Here is a 14024-nt window from a genome sequence, read left to right as displayed (position 1 = left end):
TACTAGAGGGGCAAGAACTTGTAAAGTTCCTGGAGTGGGGGAAGCTGCTGGAAAACCCCCAGGCTGGATCTGCTGAGACAGGAAATAGAGAGGTGGGATCCAATATGAGGGAAGTCCTGGAAGCACTGCAAGCCCACTGGTGTTTTCTCAGAACATTTTAGACATATTGTTCTGTAGCTTGTCTAGGGACAGGTCCTAGAGAATCCATGGATAGAAAATATCCCCAGGCTTGTTGGGGCAGGGACAGCAGCGGGCTGGGAGCAGCAAGGCTGTGCTCAGCACTGTTTGTGCTGGGACACCTCTGCTCATCAATCAAGCTGATGGTGCTGCGCAGGCACTCCCAGAGGAGAGGCAGTTTTCCAATAAATCTTGAGGTTTCAGGCAGGCAGAGAGCAGGAGTCACTGCATTGTCAGAGTGATGTGGATGAGCTGAGCTGGGGCAGCTTCAAAGGACACAGTAAGTTTGGGCTTGAGGCCTCTCTTAGGGCCCATCACTCACCCCAAGGGGTTGGTTTGTGCTGTGCCAGTGTCAGCAGCAATGTTTCAGTGCATTTGCTGGAAACCTCATAGTTTGCAGTCAAGAACCAAAATATCTGCCCTTCCTCTGCCACAGGCAGCACTAGATGTGCTTAAACATGAGCACAAATGGGGGTTCAGGCAGAGCACAAAACCACTGAGTTATTGTCTCTTTTTTCCCCTTTTCCTTCCCCCCTCACTACCAGTTATTCCAGTCCTGCACAGGACACTATGGAAATGTTCCCTGAGAACCTGCTCTCAGATTTTTCCCTCTCACCCAGCCTTCTGGCAACCTGAATTCACTTCTCAGCCCTCTGTTTCAGGGCATGTCTTGGACTAGTTTAACCTCCACGATTTCCCCAGTTCCTCCACTCTCCCTGGACACAGCGTGTTGTCCTGCCCCACAGCTGAGAACGTGCCCTTCCAACAGGGTGGATCAGTACTGGTTTTATGTAACACCAGTCCAGACATTCCCGGGGCTGGGCAGGCTTTATTGAAGAGCAGAACAGGAAAGGCCTGAGGTGACCTTGAGCCAGGCTGCCACACCACCCTTCTGGGGAAGAGCCTCACTGTGCCCCTCCACAGGGCTCCAAATGCGGAGCAGAGTGTTGACAACCAACACTGGTTTAAATAACTGTATTTTTGTGCTTGTGGAAGAGCTGTGCCCCAGCTTCACACACACAGACTCTGGGATATGCTCACCAAGAGGCAGGGAAACTGTTTGAGTCCAAACCCTGTGTGTAGCAACAATACCTTTCAGTGGTTTTAAGGAGGGCACAGAACCAAAACATAAATAAAAGCAGGAGCAGATTCTCTCTCCTGAAGCAGAAACCCCCCTCCAGAAACAGCAAAGGTAACTATTACTAAATATTTGTGTTTAAAAGCAAAGTACATATTATACCAGCTTTTCTGTAGGGAGAAAGAAGGCAAACAGGAGAAAACCCAAAGTGTGTGTGTGTGGGTATCGCAGGATAGTGCTGGGAGAGGGAAATGAAGGAGACAGTGAAGTACTAACCCAAGAAAATGGAGAAATCAGTTAAATTTAATTTGAGTAAGAGCAAATATTGCAAGCGAAACAACTGCATGAAACTGAAGAGCAAAGTAACAGTTTTAGTTGTATTCTTGTTTTTTGATTTATTTGAAGTTTAAATCCGAACTTCCTGGATGTGCAGTGTAAATTTTAGGGATGGTTAGAATAAAATCTACAGTGATTATCATCTACAATGCCTGAGCCTTCTCCAGCACTGAATACAAGGCCAACTATCCACATCTGCAATCATCTATTTTTACACAACTGCTTGTGACTCCTTGGCTTGCTGACCACTCATTTTTAAGCATGTAAGTAAACATCACAGTACTTTACTCAGACGTGGTTGTTGAGCACGTACAGCTGACACTGAAAGCAGTTTGTTGTGGTTTCTTTTAGAAAAAAAAGGTCTTGAGGGGAGATGAGTGTAAGTCAAATTATTCAGTCTTTAGTTTGCTGGGTTTTGACAAACATTTATTAATGCAAGTCTCGGCAACAAAGTTTTTTATTGCAGTATTTTCAACCAGCAGCAATGTCACAGCTCTACAGCACAAAGCCAGGATGATACACACTTCTTGTTCACCCTATTTCCACACTGCTTTGTGTATCAGACGTGCTCAGAAACAATCTGATGGCTCCACCATCTCCACTTCTGAGACACCACAGCCCAAAAATCTGTCAGCCTGCTTTACTCCCCCCTAAATTATTCCATCTGTAAAGCACAAATAACAAAATATATTTTTACTTCTAAGAGCTTCACTTATCTGCAGAAAAATAGAACTGCTTAAGAGTGAGTAAGTTAGATTATGGAAGGGTCCAAGCACACACCCACAGGTTCTGGACCTCCCAAAAAATTTGTGAGGAAGCAGCATTCCCAATTTGATCCAACTAAAAAGGAGCCAGCTAGTGTTCAAGGAAAGGACATTCATCCTATCCAAAATGCTGAATGCCCTCTCATTCTTCCTAGAGCAGGATGAGGAGCATAGAGCTGCAGCTGTGAAACTTTTCTCTAAGTACTGGGACACATTAAGAATGAACCTTCCAAACACTGCAAAATTTCAGAAAAAAAAACCCTAAAGTTTTTTTGTTTTGGTTTGGTTTTCTTTTTCCAAAACATAGTGAAAAAGCATACAGAGCTTCAATATCCACAGCAAAAACCAAAAATCAAACAGAGCTCCTCTGATCTAGAGTGCTTTTCTTAAGGTATTCAGAGACTTTAGTGCATTCTTTTTAGAACTAAGCTCGGAAACTATATTTAATTTTTCATTTTATTAGAAAACTAAACTGTGTGAGGCAAAGAAACATTTAATCAAACACACAACAGTGAAAACATGGCACTGACAAGGCAATTAACCCAACCATTGTAACAAACTCTGCTTCAGGCTTCTCTATTGCTTACAGTCAAGTATACATCATCTCCGCCATGTGAGACATCTTCTTGGGAATATATAAGTAGTATTCCATGTATCCCGAAAGATCTTCAATAGTCACGTCATCCACAAAGGCTCGAGCTTGCTCGGAACAAGACCTGGGAGAGCTTGACGAGGCTGTCCCACCAGGGGACCTGCTCTGGAGAGAGTGGGCATGGACTCCCAGGACCGCCTTCTCGCACTCGGACAGGACGCTCCGCAGGCCGGAGAAGGAATACACCTCCATGGTTCTCCACTGCTTGCACTGGCACTTCTTGTCCGTACAAGGGCACTGCTTGCCGTTGCTAAGCATGGATAAGGACTGGAAATCTGAGGTTTGGCTAGAATGCAAGCTGGTTTCAAAGGAGGAGGGCGGAGCAGGGCAATGCTCTCTCGACTTCTCCAAAGGCTCCTCGGCGGTGGAAGCTTCCCGCGGTTCAGTTCTGCCCTCGCTGGCCTCGAGGGGAGGATCCTGCCCGTCCTTCGTACCGTGTTCTGCCGGGACAAAAACGTCTGCGCTGACCATGCCCTTCGATGTGTCTGCCTGGGATTTGTGTTTCAGCTGGCTGTTGGCTTTCATGTTGCAATATGTAAATTTGGGAGGATGCAGGACCGGAGACTTGGAGCGCCGGCGGCGCGGGACCCTTGCCGATCCTCGGGAAGGCTTCCTCACACACCTGCAGGGTTACAACAGGGGAGCAGGTAGGTAACTGCAGAATCAACACCACAGCTCAGCAAGCTTTAAAATGTGGCTAAAAATGCTTCAGAAGATTTTTTTTTTCTGCTTAGAAAAACCAGGTGACTGGTCACTTGCTATCTCTGACAGGAACAGCAGAGGAGTCTGAAAAAGTTTGGGCTCCCCCAAAGGAAAGACATGTACAAACAGCCCTTATTTAAGGTGCTTCCCCCAAATCTCCTGTGTTAAGCAAATGATACTTTGTCATCCCAAGCTGAACTGTAGTAAAGAACCTGTACCAGTTGGAGCTGCTGGCAGAATCACCCTGAATATCCAGATACATAGATACAGATATAAAATAACCCAAGAATGAGGTGAGAGGGGGTTGCAAAGGACTACTGAGGAAATCAGTGGAAAAGGAAGTTTTAGGAACCTCCTCTAAGGGAAGAGGCAATATTGCTTTTGAAGTCTTTGATGAAATCCCCTTAAAAACATCGTATTGATTATGGACAAATTTTGTAATAGAAAGGAGAGAAGAGATATGTTGAAGCAACTAATTAACAACAACTGGCACTGAAAGCAGCCTGCAACTGTTAAATGTCTCATGTTTTACCCATGCCACGCTTCCTTGGAACAGACAGTCTGTTGCTTGGCTCCATCCACAGCTGCTCTTGTTGTTGTTCTGAGGATGGTCCCGTCACCCACGGCCAGGGCTGCAATGCATCTGGGGAAGGGAAATGCCACGTCACAGCCTGAACACACAGCTCCAGAGGTCCAGATTCGGCCTGTTCCCTTTGGATGCTCAGCTATCACAGTCAAATTCCCAGCCTTGACTTCCTCTGTAGTCAGTGGGTAGAAACAGGGCATTTACAGGGATTTATCCGACCCCTCTTTACTACACTGGCCTCAGTCAAGTGGCTAAAGATAGGTGAGATGAAATGAAAGGCGGCCAAAATGCCCAGAGGCTGATGTCATGCCCTATTTGTAGCAAAATGACACGTTAAAGGAATGTAAACTCAGTTTTCCAGGCGTTCTGGTCAGACAATAGTTGTTAAAATAGACTCCCACTCATCTGAAATGCAAAGTCAGGGACCAGGAGCAGCAGGGTGAGGGGGAGTCAGTGGGGAAAGGGATGAGGTACAACAGATAAGGACAGATTACTGGTTCATTTATCACTAAATTTCCCAGATAAACATGGAATGACCCTGGAGGTCCAGATGACAAACATAAATGCCTCAGCACACGAATCTGTATTTATGATGGCTGTAGGTATGACTTGGAACACGGGATAGGAAACTGTAGGAAACAAGGCTGAAATTCTAGCAAAGAGCCCCAGCACTCTGCCCAAAGCTGATCTTAAGGGATGATTCACAAGACTTGAGCAGTTCAAAACACAGGCCTGCAAAACAAGATCTTTTTATGCCTAAGAAGGTATCATCAGTAATCACCCAGAATCCCACACAGTCTGCCACTGGTACTACATCAGAAGTGGGATGTCTAATAAGCACAGCTCCTTGTTAGAGAACAGCCATTTTTTCCCACACTTCTCAGAAGACCTCCTGAAGCAGAGGAAACAAGTAGCAAAGCAAAGTGTATTTCCACATGCAGGGGAAGTCCTGAGTTTGCAGTACTGATGGCTGTGGAGATGAATTCACAGGGTAACAATGTCAACACAAAGCTTTCTCCTGTGTCTGTGAATTCCTAAAAGACTTCCAAATGAACTGCCTCACAGAGTGTTAGACATTTATTAGCTCCTACTTTTAAGGAAAATCTTATCCTGCATATAATCAGCACACCCAGTGTATTATGGAACAAGTTTTTAATACCAGAACGGCTGCACTTTGCTCCACAAAATCCCCTGAAACCAGAAACAAGCTTTGTATCACAGCAGGTGACTACAGCTACCCTGACAGTTAAGAGTGGGTTCATTGCTTTGGGCAAGTCATTTGTATTTCCATAAAGTCACTGCGTAATTTCAGTCGGATATTGTGTCAGAATTAGCCTGTAATAAAGTACTCCTTTGCATATTAGACAGTTATAATTACTATATTTCACCTGAAGTGATGCAGTTGTCTTCTCCTGAAGAGTAAAGAAACTTTCACCAAATTACTTTTTCTTTTTGAAATGCAAAATAACAGCAAACAAATACAAACAAGTAACAAAAATCTGACAGATTACATGGCCCTTTTGGTTGCTCACTTACCCTGCTGCATCCACTCTCAGCTTTTTGAATGCTGTTTGTAGACTCTCTTCCTCTTCATCTTTAGCTTCCAAGTCCATTGATGAGCTCTCAGTGGGTAACCAACCGTGCCATATAGAATAAACTGAAATACAGAGATTAGGATTTGATGCTGAGGTCTGACCACACGTGGTCTGTACAAAACTGACTGACCCTGCCATGGGTGCTCGTTCTTCTGGGGGCAACACCACTCCTTTGTGATCAGGCCTGCCCAGGGCTGTTCACTGTGAACCCCGAGTTTCTCAGAGCAGGCACAGTCTGTGTCAAAAATAACAGGGAGTCTTTTTACCCATGAGTGAACAGATGTTATGGATCCTACCGATCCGTGTAACTTGGAGCTGTGAGCACGGGCAGCAGAGCCTCAGGAAGGTACAGAACCACAGGCTGGCTGAGGCTGGAGGGGATCCCGCAGGTCTTGCCTTACTGCTCCAGCAGGGCCACCCCGAGCTGGCTGCCCAGGAAGCTCTTGAACACCCCCAAGGAGGGAAGGCTGCGGAGCTGCTCCGGGCTCAGCCCCCCCCAGCGCTCCCCCGCTCGGGCAGCACCTCCCGTGTGTCAGGGCGTGTTCACGGCCTCTGCTCCTCCCGGCCACCGCTCAGCGCAGCGCGACCCTGTCCCGTCCGCGCCCACCCCGCGGCCATCACACACCTCGCTGAGATCCCTCCGGACCCTCTTCCCACCGGGGCGGCCGGCACTGCCCTCCGGGACCCCCCCGCGCCCCAGCCCGAGCCCGGCCCCGCGGGCCCCGCCGCCCCCTGCCCCGGGGCCTCTGCGCGGGAACACCCGCGGCGGCCCCTCCGCGCCCCCATCCCCGGGGGCGGTGTGGCGGCTGTCCCGGTATCCCGCTGTCCCGGGGGTGTCCCGGGGGTGTCCCGGGGGTGTCCCGGGGGTGTCCCGGGGGTCCCGGTGCCGTCACTCACCCGCCGCCTTCCCGGGGGCGCGCAGCACAACAGGACGTGACGTCACGGCCCCGCGAGGGCGCGCCCTGGCCCCGCCCGCCCCCGCTGCGCGCGTGCGCGAGCACCGCCTATTCCTGAGGGGGCGGCGGGAGGCGCCGGGTCCGGCCCTGAGCGCGGTGAGTGCGGGGCTCCCTCATCCCCATCCTCGTCCCTGTCCGCATCCCCTGTCCCTGACCCCTCTCGCTCCCCCGGGGCCGGTGAGCGCTGCCGTGTCCCCCCGGCGAGCCCCTCCCGCGCGGTTCCCCCCGCGCTGGGTCGGGGGAGCCCCGCGGGGTCCGCGCTGAGTCACGGCCCGGCCCCGCCGCGGGGGTCGGGGGTGGGCTGGGGAGGGGAGTCCTGGGGGGAGCGGGGGGTGTTAAAAACACGGGATTTAAAAAAAATACGAAATTCGAAAGTGTCAAATTTAAGAATGGGAGATTTAAAAAAAGAAAAAAAAAAAAAGGAAGATTTAGAAACGCGAAATTCAAAAATGAGAAAAAAATTTTTAATGGGAGTTTTAAAGCAAAAATTTTAAAAAGGCGAAATTTTAAAAGTGTAAAATTTGAAAGCTTTAAAATTTTAAAAGATAAAACTTTGAAGTGATGAAATTCAAAAACTATAAAATTCCGAAAGATAAAATTTTGAAGGTACGAAATTTAAAAACTGTAAAATTCTGAAAGACAAAATTTTAAAATATAAGTTTTAAAAGAACTTGTTCTGCATTGTTTTGAGCATTTGCTGTGTCAGTGATGAAGGGCAGCACGATAAAATATTTGATTTAAAACTGATACTATATTTTCAGTCATGTACAATGATTTTTAAAAGTTTAACCCTCATCCTCCTGCTAAGGTTATATAATACAGGAGTTTGGTATGAAAAAAAGAAAAAAATATGTAGCCTGATTTATTTTATTTTATTTTATTTTAAGGAATCATCTAAAGATGATTAAGGGGGCCAAGGAAAAAACTGAAGTAGGGACCATCTGTTTCACCAGAGCAGCAGTATTTGGCTAAGAGAGTATATGAAATAGTAACTTGCTCAGATTCCTGTTGTCAGTGTCTGTGTAAGTTCCTCTCGTGTTTACTCACTCTCTGACTCACTGGACAACATGTGCCTTGAAATTGTTATGATACATTATCCTTCTGTGTGTGTCATCAGAGCTGTCTGCAATCCGGGGTGTCCAGGTGAAATCACAGCACAGGGAGCAGCCAGAGCAACAGCAGGGAGAGCTGCCACCTCCGACGGGATTGAGGTGGTGAGGGAGCAGAGATTGCCCCTCTCTGTCTGCAGGAGTAACTGAGCTGCAGAGGTTCAGATGACCAGTCCCTTCATCATCCCAGTGGCCCTTCGCTGGGTCCTCTCCAGCAGGTCAGTGTGTCTCCTGTACTGTGGAGCCCAGGGCTGGACACTCCAGCTGTGGCCTCACCAGTGCTGAACAGAGGGAAGGATCAGCTCCTTGGACCTGCAGCCCAGGATACTTTAATCCTTTTGCCACAAGGGCCTGTTTCTGGCCCATGTCCATCTTGGTGTCCACCAGGACCCTGAGGGGCTTTTCTGCTTGTTCCTCCCCAGGGCAGGGCTTTTCCTTTCCTCTTGTTGAAGTTCATGAGGTTCCTGTCGAGGTCCCGCTGGTGTATCAGCCACTCATCCCAGTTTGGTGACAACAGCAGACTTGCTGAAGGTGCTTTGCCACATCAGCCAGATCATTAATGAAGATGTTGAAAAGGACTGGTCATTCTTGACCCTGGGGTTCTGACCTCCAGAGAGCCTGGAGAGCATCAAATTTAGAAATACTTGGAGATTCCTGTGTAGTAGATTAAATGACAGCCAGGGTAGATTAAAAAAAAACAACCATCAGCCAGTTTTATCAATTCTTTTTTTTATTATTATTATTTAAAACAATGCTTGCTGGTTGTATTCATTTGCATTTGTACTTGTTCACCAACTGATATTGGAACATTTTAATGGCTATTTGCAATACCATGTTCTGATAGGATTGTATAGCTCTTGCTGGGGCCTAGACATAAAGTCAAAAAATGTTGTTCGGCTTAAAACTTTATCTTGTTCTAAGAAAAATCTGTTGGTTTGAGTTTTTTTAAAATACATGCATAACATCGAGTCCAAGATGAGGAAATAACACTTGTAACAGATTGACTGTTTCTAGTGGTGGTGCTCCTTCTCACTTTCCCCTCTTCTGCAATTATTGTGGTAACACTGTAAGACAAGTAGCAGACTTACTGGACTGTAATGGATGTGCAAGATGCTTGTTGACACCAAATTTTACTTTGAATTGCTAATTCAGCTACAAGAGACCGTTTGTTTCATTCTTGGGTGTCATAAAGCTGGTTCTGAATCAGCTTTCAAAAATGTTCTGGTAGAATGACCTCAGCTTAGCGTGCACAGTGTGCTATTTTGAGTTTATGTTCATGTATTATGGTGCTGCTGGGCAACTAATGTTTTCAACAAGGATTTGGCCTTTATTTTCTTATGCCTTTTTTCTGCTCGAAGCAGTACATGGTAATTCCATCACCTTCTGGCCATCCCAATGATGAAATCAGAAGCTAAGGATGGAGAAGAGGAAAGCCTGCAGACAGCATTCAAAAAGCTGAGAGTTGACACAGCTGGGTAAGTAACACCACAGGGAGGCACAGAGTTAACATACTACAAATGGACTCGAGGGGAACACCCTTGCTGTGAAATTTGAGGGAATGAGGGAACTGCAAAAGGTTAAGCATGGAAAGCCTTCATTATAGTTAAACTGAAGTGAATTCCCTACCTGTGGACTGCACTTCTCAAGGAGTTGCAATTTGTTTGATTGCTGTCAGCTTGCAGCTTGAAACAAACCTCACAACCATCAGCAGCTGACAGCATGCTTGAAGTGAATCTTGGCATTAATCTGCCTGCCAGAGTTCACCAGTCCTGGAGTCCATAGTGCTAGAACTCTGCTGTTGAAGTTAGCCTGTTGTCGTGGCTCTGAAGGCCTGGCATGAGAATAAACTCCCATCTTTTCCCGGGAGAGAAACTTTCCATGTCACTGAAAGACTGCATTAGATTCAGTGCATGATTCCCACACAAACTATTTTCATTGCTGTCACAGATTTTCTATTTATAACCAAAATCATTACATGGAAAGAATGCCTTTTGTATTGTCTTGTTTTGTGGGAGATCTGACACGTGGCACTTACCCTCACTGACCCAGGTGAGAGAACACAAACAGCATGTATCTTCTGATCGTTTTTATGATCAGGAAGCTGCAGTCAGTGATGCAATTATACAGTCCCTGAAATGAAAGTGTAGGTAAGGCAACACGTAAAGATCAAGGTGTTAACTGGAATTACCACAGAGCTGAGATTGTGAGTAGATGGGCTTCTAAAGTTATCTTTCTTTTAAGTAATTAAACTCATTAGTAGTGAATTGCCTCTCCTTTTTTCAGTATCTCTAGTCCCACCCCCTAGCTGGGCATACTTACTTTGGAATTTTTACTGGTGTCCTTCAGTTTTCTTCTCTGTGTTCACTATCCTTTAAATGGAAATTGAAGGATTTGGATTTGGATTCTCTTAACCCCCTCCTAGATTAGTGTGTGGGGACTCATTTTCATTTTTCAGGTTATCCACCCTGCTTACAAACTAATTTAATACAGGATTCGGAAAATGATTTTCTTGTGAAGTCACAACTGGGAAAAATTGTTCTTATTACAAGTCGTTCCAAATGAGAGTCTGGGATGAACTTACAGCACCAGAAAATTTAGTAAATATTCTGAGATCCCTGGCTTGAGTAGAAGTTGAAGGTCTGACACGTCTGTGTTGCTCAGTAGTATGAGGAGTTTTAGCTTATGTTGCCCTAGACAGAGGCTCAAGTGTTCTTCAGCTAAACAAAGTCTATTTATGTCCAAAGAACATTTATTTTTAGGAAAGAAAGGCTTATTTGTCTCTGGAAAAAGAGACGTGTTTCTTCAGTGATGGTGTTTTTCCCTCCCCTCTCTCGGGAAGCTGAAGTTTAGTCATTGTGTGTGTTCGTCATTGACACGTGGGGTTGGGGTTTGCTGCTGAATGGCATCCTTTGGTGAAAGAGTGTTATACAAACCTTTGAGATAGGAATATGTAAACACTTATCCTTCTAATCTGGGTCTTTATGGACAGGATTTTAAGACACATTCTAAATGATTTGGAGCAATGTTTTCTGGGAAAGAAGATTCATAAGGGTTTTTTTTCATAACCATATTGCTAACCAGTCTAGGCTGTTAACTGTTCATTCTGTCTTTCACAGATCTACTGCTTCTCTCTCTGTGGGTGAAGGGACAAGTCCCAGAGCACTAGTTAGAGCAGTGGCAGATGAAACCAAACCTAAGACTGTGTGTGCTTCAAAGGAAACCTGGCTTGGGTAAGAGAAGCTTGGGATGATCAGACTACTTCAAATGATACTGCATTGGAAGGGAATTTTAAATAGACAAGGTTTCTAGTAAGTCCCCCCCTAAACAAGGAACCTGAATGTGCTTTATTAAAGAACTGTTTCAAATACTGCACCCCACCTTTTTCTGTTCATATATGACTGCTGTTCTTATTTACAGTTATGTGAAGTGAAATGCCGGTCAGCTGTAGGTTGCTAAATGTTACAGATGTTTCTCAATACAAATGTGAGTTGCTGATTTTGAATCAGACAATGATCAATGCACCTCTTTCAATCGCCTTTTGACGTTGCAGAAGCTGTCATTGTGCCTTGGGAACAAGATTAAAATAAAGAATTGATTTCTGGAGTGTCTGTGCAGAACTTTATGCTCATCTGAAACAAAAGCTCCCTTTGCCCTGGATTCATTGCTTTTGTGCTGCCTTCTTGTTCTTTGTCCTTCTCTTAGGGGTTATTTTGTCATGTCTCACATGCTTTACTCATTTTCTAACTTTAAAACCCCTCTCTTTTGAGTTCATTTCTCTAGTGTTCCTTTTGTATTTTATAAGCTGCTTGACTAGCACAAAGTCAAGATAGCAGAACACTCTGAGTTTAAGGCTCTTGCATGCAGTGTGAATGCAGTAGGGATTTTGCCCAGTGCTATTTGTGACCCAGCAGCAAGTCTTGTAGTGAATCTTCACTCCCTTTTGTGTCCTTCCCTGGCAGGTCTACGAAGAAGCCTCCGAGAGGAGTCGTGAGAACCCAGCGTCGCAGGCGTTCCAAGTCTCCCATTCTTCATCCTCCAAAGTTCATCCACTGCAGCACAAAATCGCATTCCACGTGCAGCCAGCTGGTGCAGAAGAGCCAGCTGGATGCCCAGGACGACAGCAGTGGGTTTGGGATGCCAGTCTCCAGGGAAGCTGGTGCACACGGACGATGCAGCGCTGCTCCTGACCTTGGCCACAAGGGAGCTGAGGTTGAGGCTTTGGGGGTTTCTGTTACACACTTGACATCGGAGAACAGGCAGGAGAACTCTCCAGCTGCAGCTTCTCTGATGCCCAAAGCCAGCCTAAAGACTCCGGAGCTTTCTGACTTCCAGTCCATGTGCAAGCTGAACACGAGTAAGCCGTGTGCCTGTGCAGGTAAAGCCTGTCAGTGCAAACTGTGGCAAGACATGGAAGTGTACAAATTCTCTGGCTTGCAGAACAGCCTCCCCCTGGCACCCGACAGAACAGTTCCTGAGGATCACTCGCAGCCTTTGCCATCAAGAACTCCCTCAAGTTCTCCACGCTCTTGCTCTGAGCAAGCCAGGGCCTTTGTGGATGATGTGACAATAGAAGACCTTTCGGGATACATGGAGTATTACTTGTATATTCCAAAGAAAATGTCTCACATGGCAGAAATGATGTACACCTGACAGCAATGAGCACCAGAAGGGTGGCTGGTTTAAATCTGCTGCCACACTCATGTGAAGATCCAACCCACTCCCTGCTCACTTGCAATAAAAACACTTCTTTGCATCTCAGCTGATGTTCATTATTTAAGCTGGACCAACAGTTTAGTTTCAGCATTATAATTTAAACTTGGAATAGATAACGAGGTAAAACGTACCTAGATCGCACCTGCCTGTACTTAAGACCCAACACTTGGGAAATTCTATTTTTGTTTTCAAAATCCTCTTTTTGTTTTGCTGGAGGAAAAGAGTCCCTATTTTGCATGGTGATTAGAGCCCTTATTGTCAGACACCTGGTGTAATTCAGTTTCTTTGAAATCACTTTGACCTCAGGTTTCAACACTTAGGCTTGTGGTTTTGGATGCTTGTGCCTCTGATTTTTTTTTTTCATAAAGGATTGTGACCATCTCCCCTTGGTACTGTTACCACTCTGGGCAAATTCAGGAGATGGAGTTACCTCTTCTTGAGTAGAGGCAGTGGTATTTCTTTGTGCCTGAAGAGGCTTTATTTCTGATGGGCTGGTCAGCATCCTCCTTCCCTGTCTGGGATGAGGTTAATGTAGTCAGATGCTCTTGGGTTAACACCATTTCCTTGCTGGGCTACCTGTTGAGAAAAGAAACTTGGGTGATCAAAGCAAGATTGTTTCAAGAGGTTTCTGATCTCTGTAGCATTGATCAGTGGAAAATATTGGGAAAGTGGAAACAAAGCTTTTATTAAATGTCCAGCAGGCTTTAGAGACTTGTCTGCAGCAGGAGAAACACCCTGTGTCCTTCAGGGGAATTGCTGCTGCAGTTAACCAAAGGAAAAATGAATCTGTGGGCTCTGTTCAGTGTAGTTTTAATGAAGGCCAAAGCAGCATTTGCTCACTTCAGTGGTCTTAATTCACATACTCTGGTGGTTGAGGGGTTTTTTTAGCTTCTTTTTCATCCTACTCTAACACCAAGTATACAAGTTTTAAGACCTGTAGACTTGAGTGAACAGTTGCCAGTTGTAGGGATGTCTTGAACAGTGTGTTTTCTTTCTCCTCCACTCCAGTCTTTTTGCTAAACCATTGTCACTTTAGCTGCCTTGTCCAGCTTTGCATTCTTCCTGGAATTTACTACTTTGGAAGCAAGCAGCTCGCTACCCATTGTGTATCAGCACAGTGTCTCTTTTGTAAGCCTTTAGCAAAGGAGCATCCCATCAAATAATATAATTTCTTGAGGGAGAGGAGAGTTATGTTTGGTTTGTCTTCACTGTTTGCAGTACCTGAACTTTTCTGACCTCTGAGGTCTGGAAAAGAAACGGGCACAAACATTTCCCTGTGAAATCCTTTGGTGTTGCTCTTGTGGGTTTTTTTGTTGTTTCTGTGGCAGTACCTGGTATCTTAGAACAAGTGGCCTT

At 45.7% G+C, this 14024-nt stretch overlaps 2 protein-coding genes across 5 annotated transcripts; one reads left to right on the top strand and one right to left on the bottom strand.

The window, feature by feature from the left end:
• Positions 1 to 1540: 1540 nt before the first annotated feature.
• LOC127477968 (oxidative stress-responsive serine-rich protein 1-like) lies at positions 1541 to 6860 on the bottom strand. The gene is made up of 4 exons (XM_051803074.1): positions 6788 to 6860; positions 5832 to 5952; positions 4242 to 4352; positions 1541 to 3629 (listed from the first exon to the last, which is right to left on the bottom strand). Exons 2-4 carry the CDS (start codon positions 5906 to 5908, stop codon positions 2945 to 2947), a joined length of 873 nt encoding a protein of 290 aa, XP_051659034.1. The 5' UTR covers positions 5909 to 5952; positions 6788 to 6860; the 3' UTR covers positions 1541 to 2944.
• Positions 6853 to 12713, top strand: OSER1 (oxidative stress responsive serine rich 1). 4 transcript variants are annotated; one of them, XM_051803058.1, is made up of 5 exons: positions 6858 to 6942; positions 7964 to 8173; positions 9317 to 9430; positions 11072 to 11185; positions 11915 to 12713. In XM_051803058.1, exons 3-5 carry the CDS (start codon positions 9351 to 9353, stop codon positions 12603 to 12605), a joined length of 885 nt encoding a protein of 294 aa, XP_051659018.1. In that variant the 5' UTR covers positions 6858 to 6942; positions 7964 to 8173; positions 9317 to 9350; the 3' UTR covers positions 12606 to 12713. The 4 variants fall into 4 exon arrangements, with proteins under 4 accessions (XP_051659017.1, XP_051659018.1, XP_051659019.1 ...); XM_051803059.1 differs by lacking the exon at positions 6858 to 6942 and adding an exon at positions 7264 to 7868; XM_051803057.1 differs by lacking the exon at positions 7964 to 8173 and having other exon boundaries at positions 6853 to 6942.
• The last annotated feature ends 1311 nt before the right edge of the window (positions 12714 to 14024 follow it).

The sequence above is a fragment of the Manacus candei genome, unplaced genomic scaffold, assembly GCF_025592945.1.
Source record: "Manacus candei isolate 608988 ecotype Guabito, Panama unplaced genomic scaffold, ASM2559294v1 h1tg000057l, whole genome shotgun sequence".
Taxonomy (NCBI): Eukaryota; Metazoa; Chordata; class Aves; order Passeriformes; family Pipridae; genus Manacus; species Manacus candei.
Note: the sequence above shows the minus strand (reverse complement) of the source record. Positions and strands in the feature narration are given on the sequence as shown.

What these genes read in the sequence shown, in the direction of transcription:
- LOC127477968 (XM_051803074.1), bottom strand. Translation starts at nt 5,908, where the DNA reads ATGGACTTGGAAGCTAAAGATGAAGAGGAAGAGAGTCTACAAACAGCA. An exon ending in CTGAGAGTGGATGCAGCAGG is followed by an intron (nt 4,353 to 5,831) that starts GTAAGTGAGCAA and finishes TCCCTTCCCCAG; the next exon opens with ATGCATTGCAGCCCTGGCCG. An exon ending in TCCAAGGAAGCGTGGCATGG is followed by an intron (nt 3,630 to 4,241) that starts GTAAAACATGAG and finishes GTAACCCTGCAG; the next exon opens with GTGTGTGAGGAAGCCTTCCC.
- OSER1 (XM_051803057.1), top strand. Translation starts at nt 9,351, where the DNA reads ATGATGAAATCAGAAGCTAAGGATGGAGAAGAGGAAAGCCTGCAGACA. An exon ending in CTGAGAGTTGACACAGCTGG is followed by an intron (nt 9,431 to 11,071) that starts GTAAGTAACACC and finishes TGTCTTTCACAG; the next exon opens with ATCTACTGCTTCTCTCTCTG. An exon ending in TCAAAGGAAACCTGGCTTGG is followed by an intron (nt 11,186 to 11,914) that starts GTAAGAGAAGCT and finishes CTTCCCTGGCAG; the next exon opens with GTCTACGAAGAAGCCTCCGA.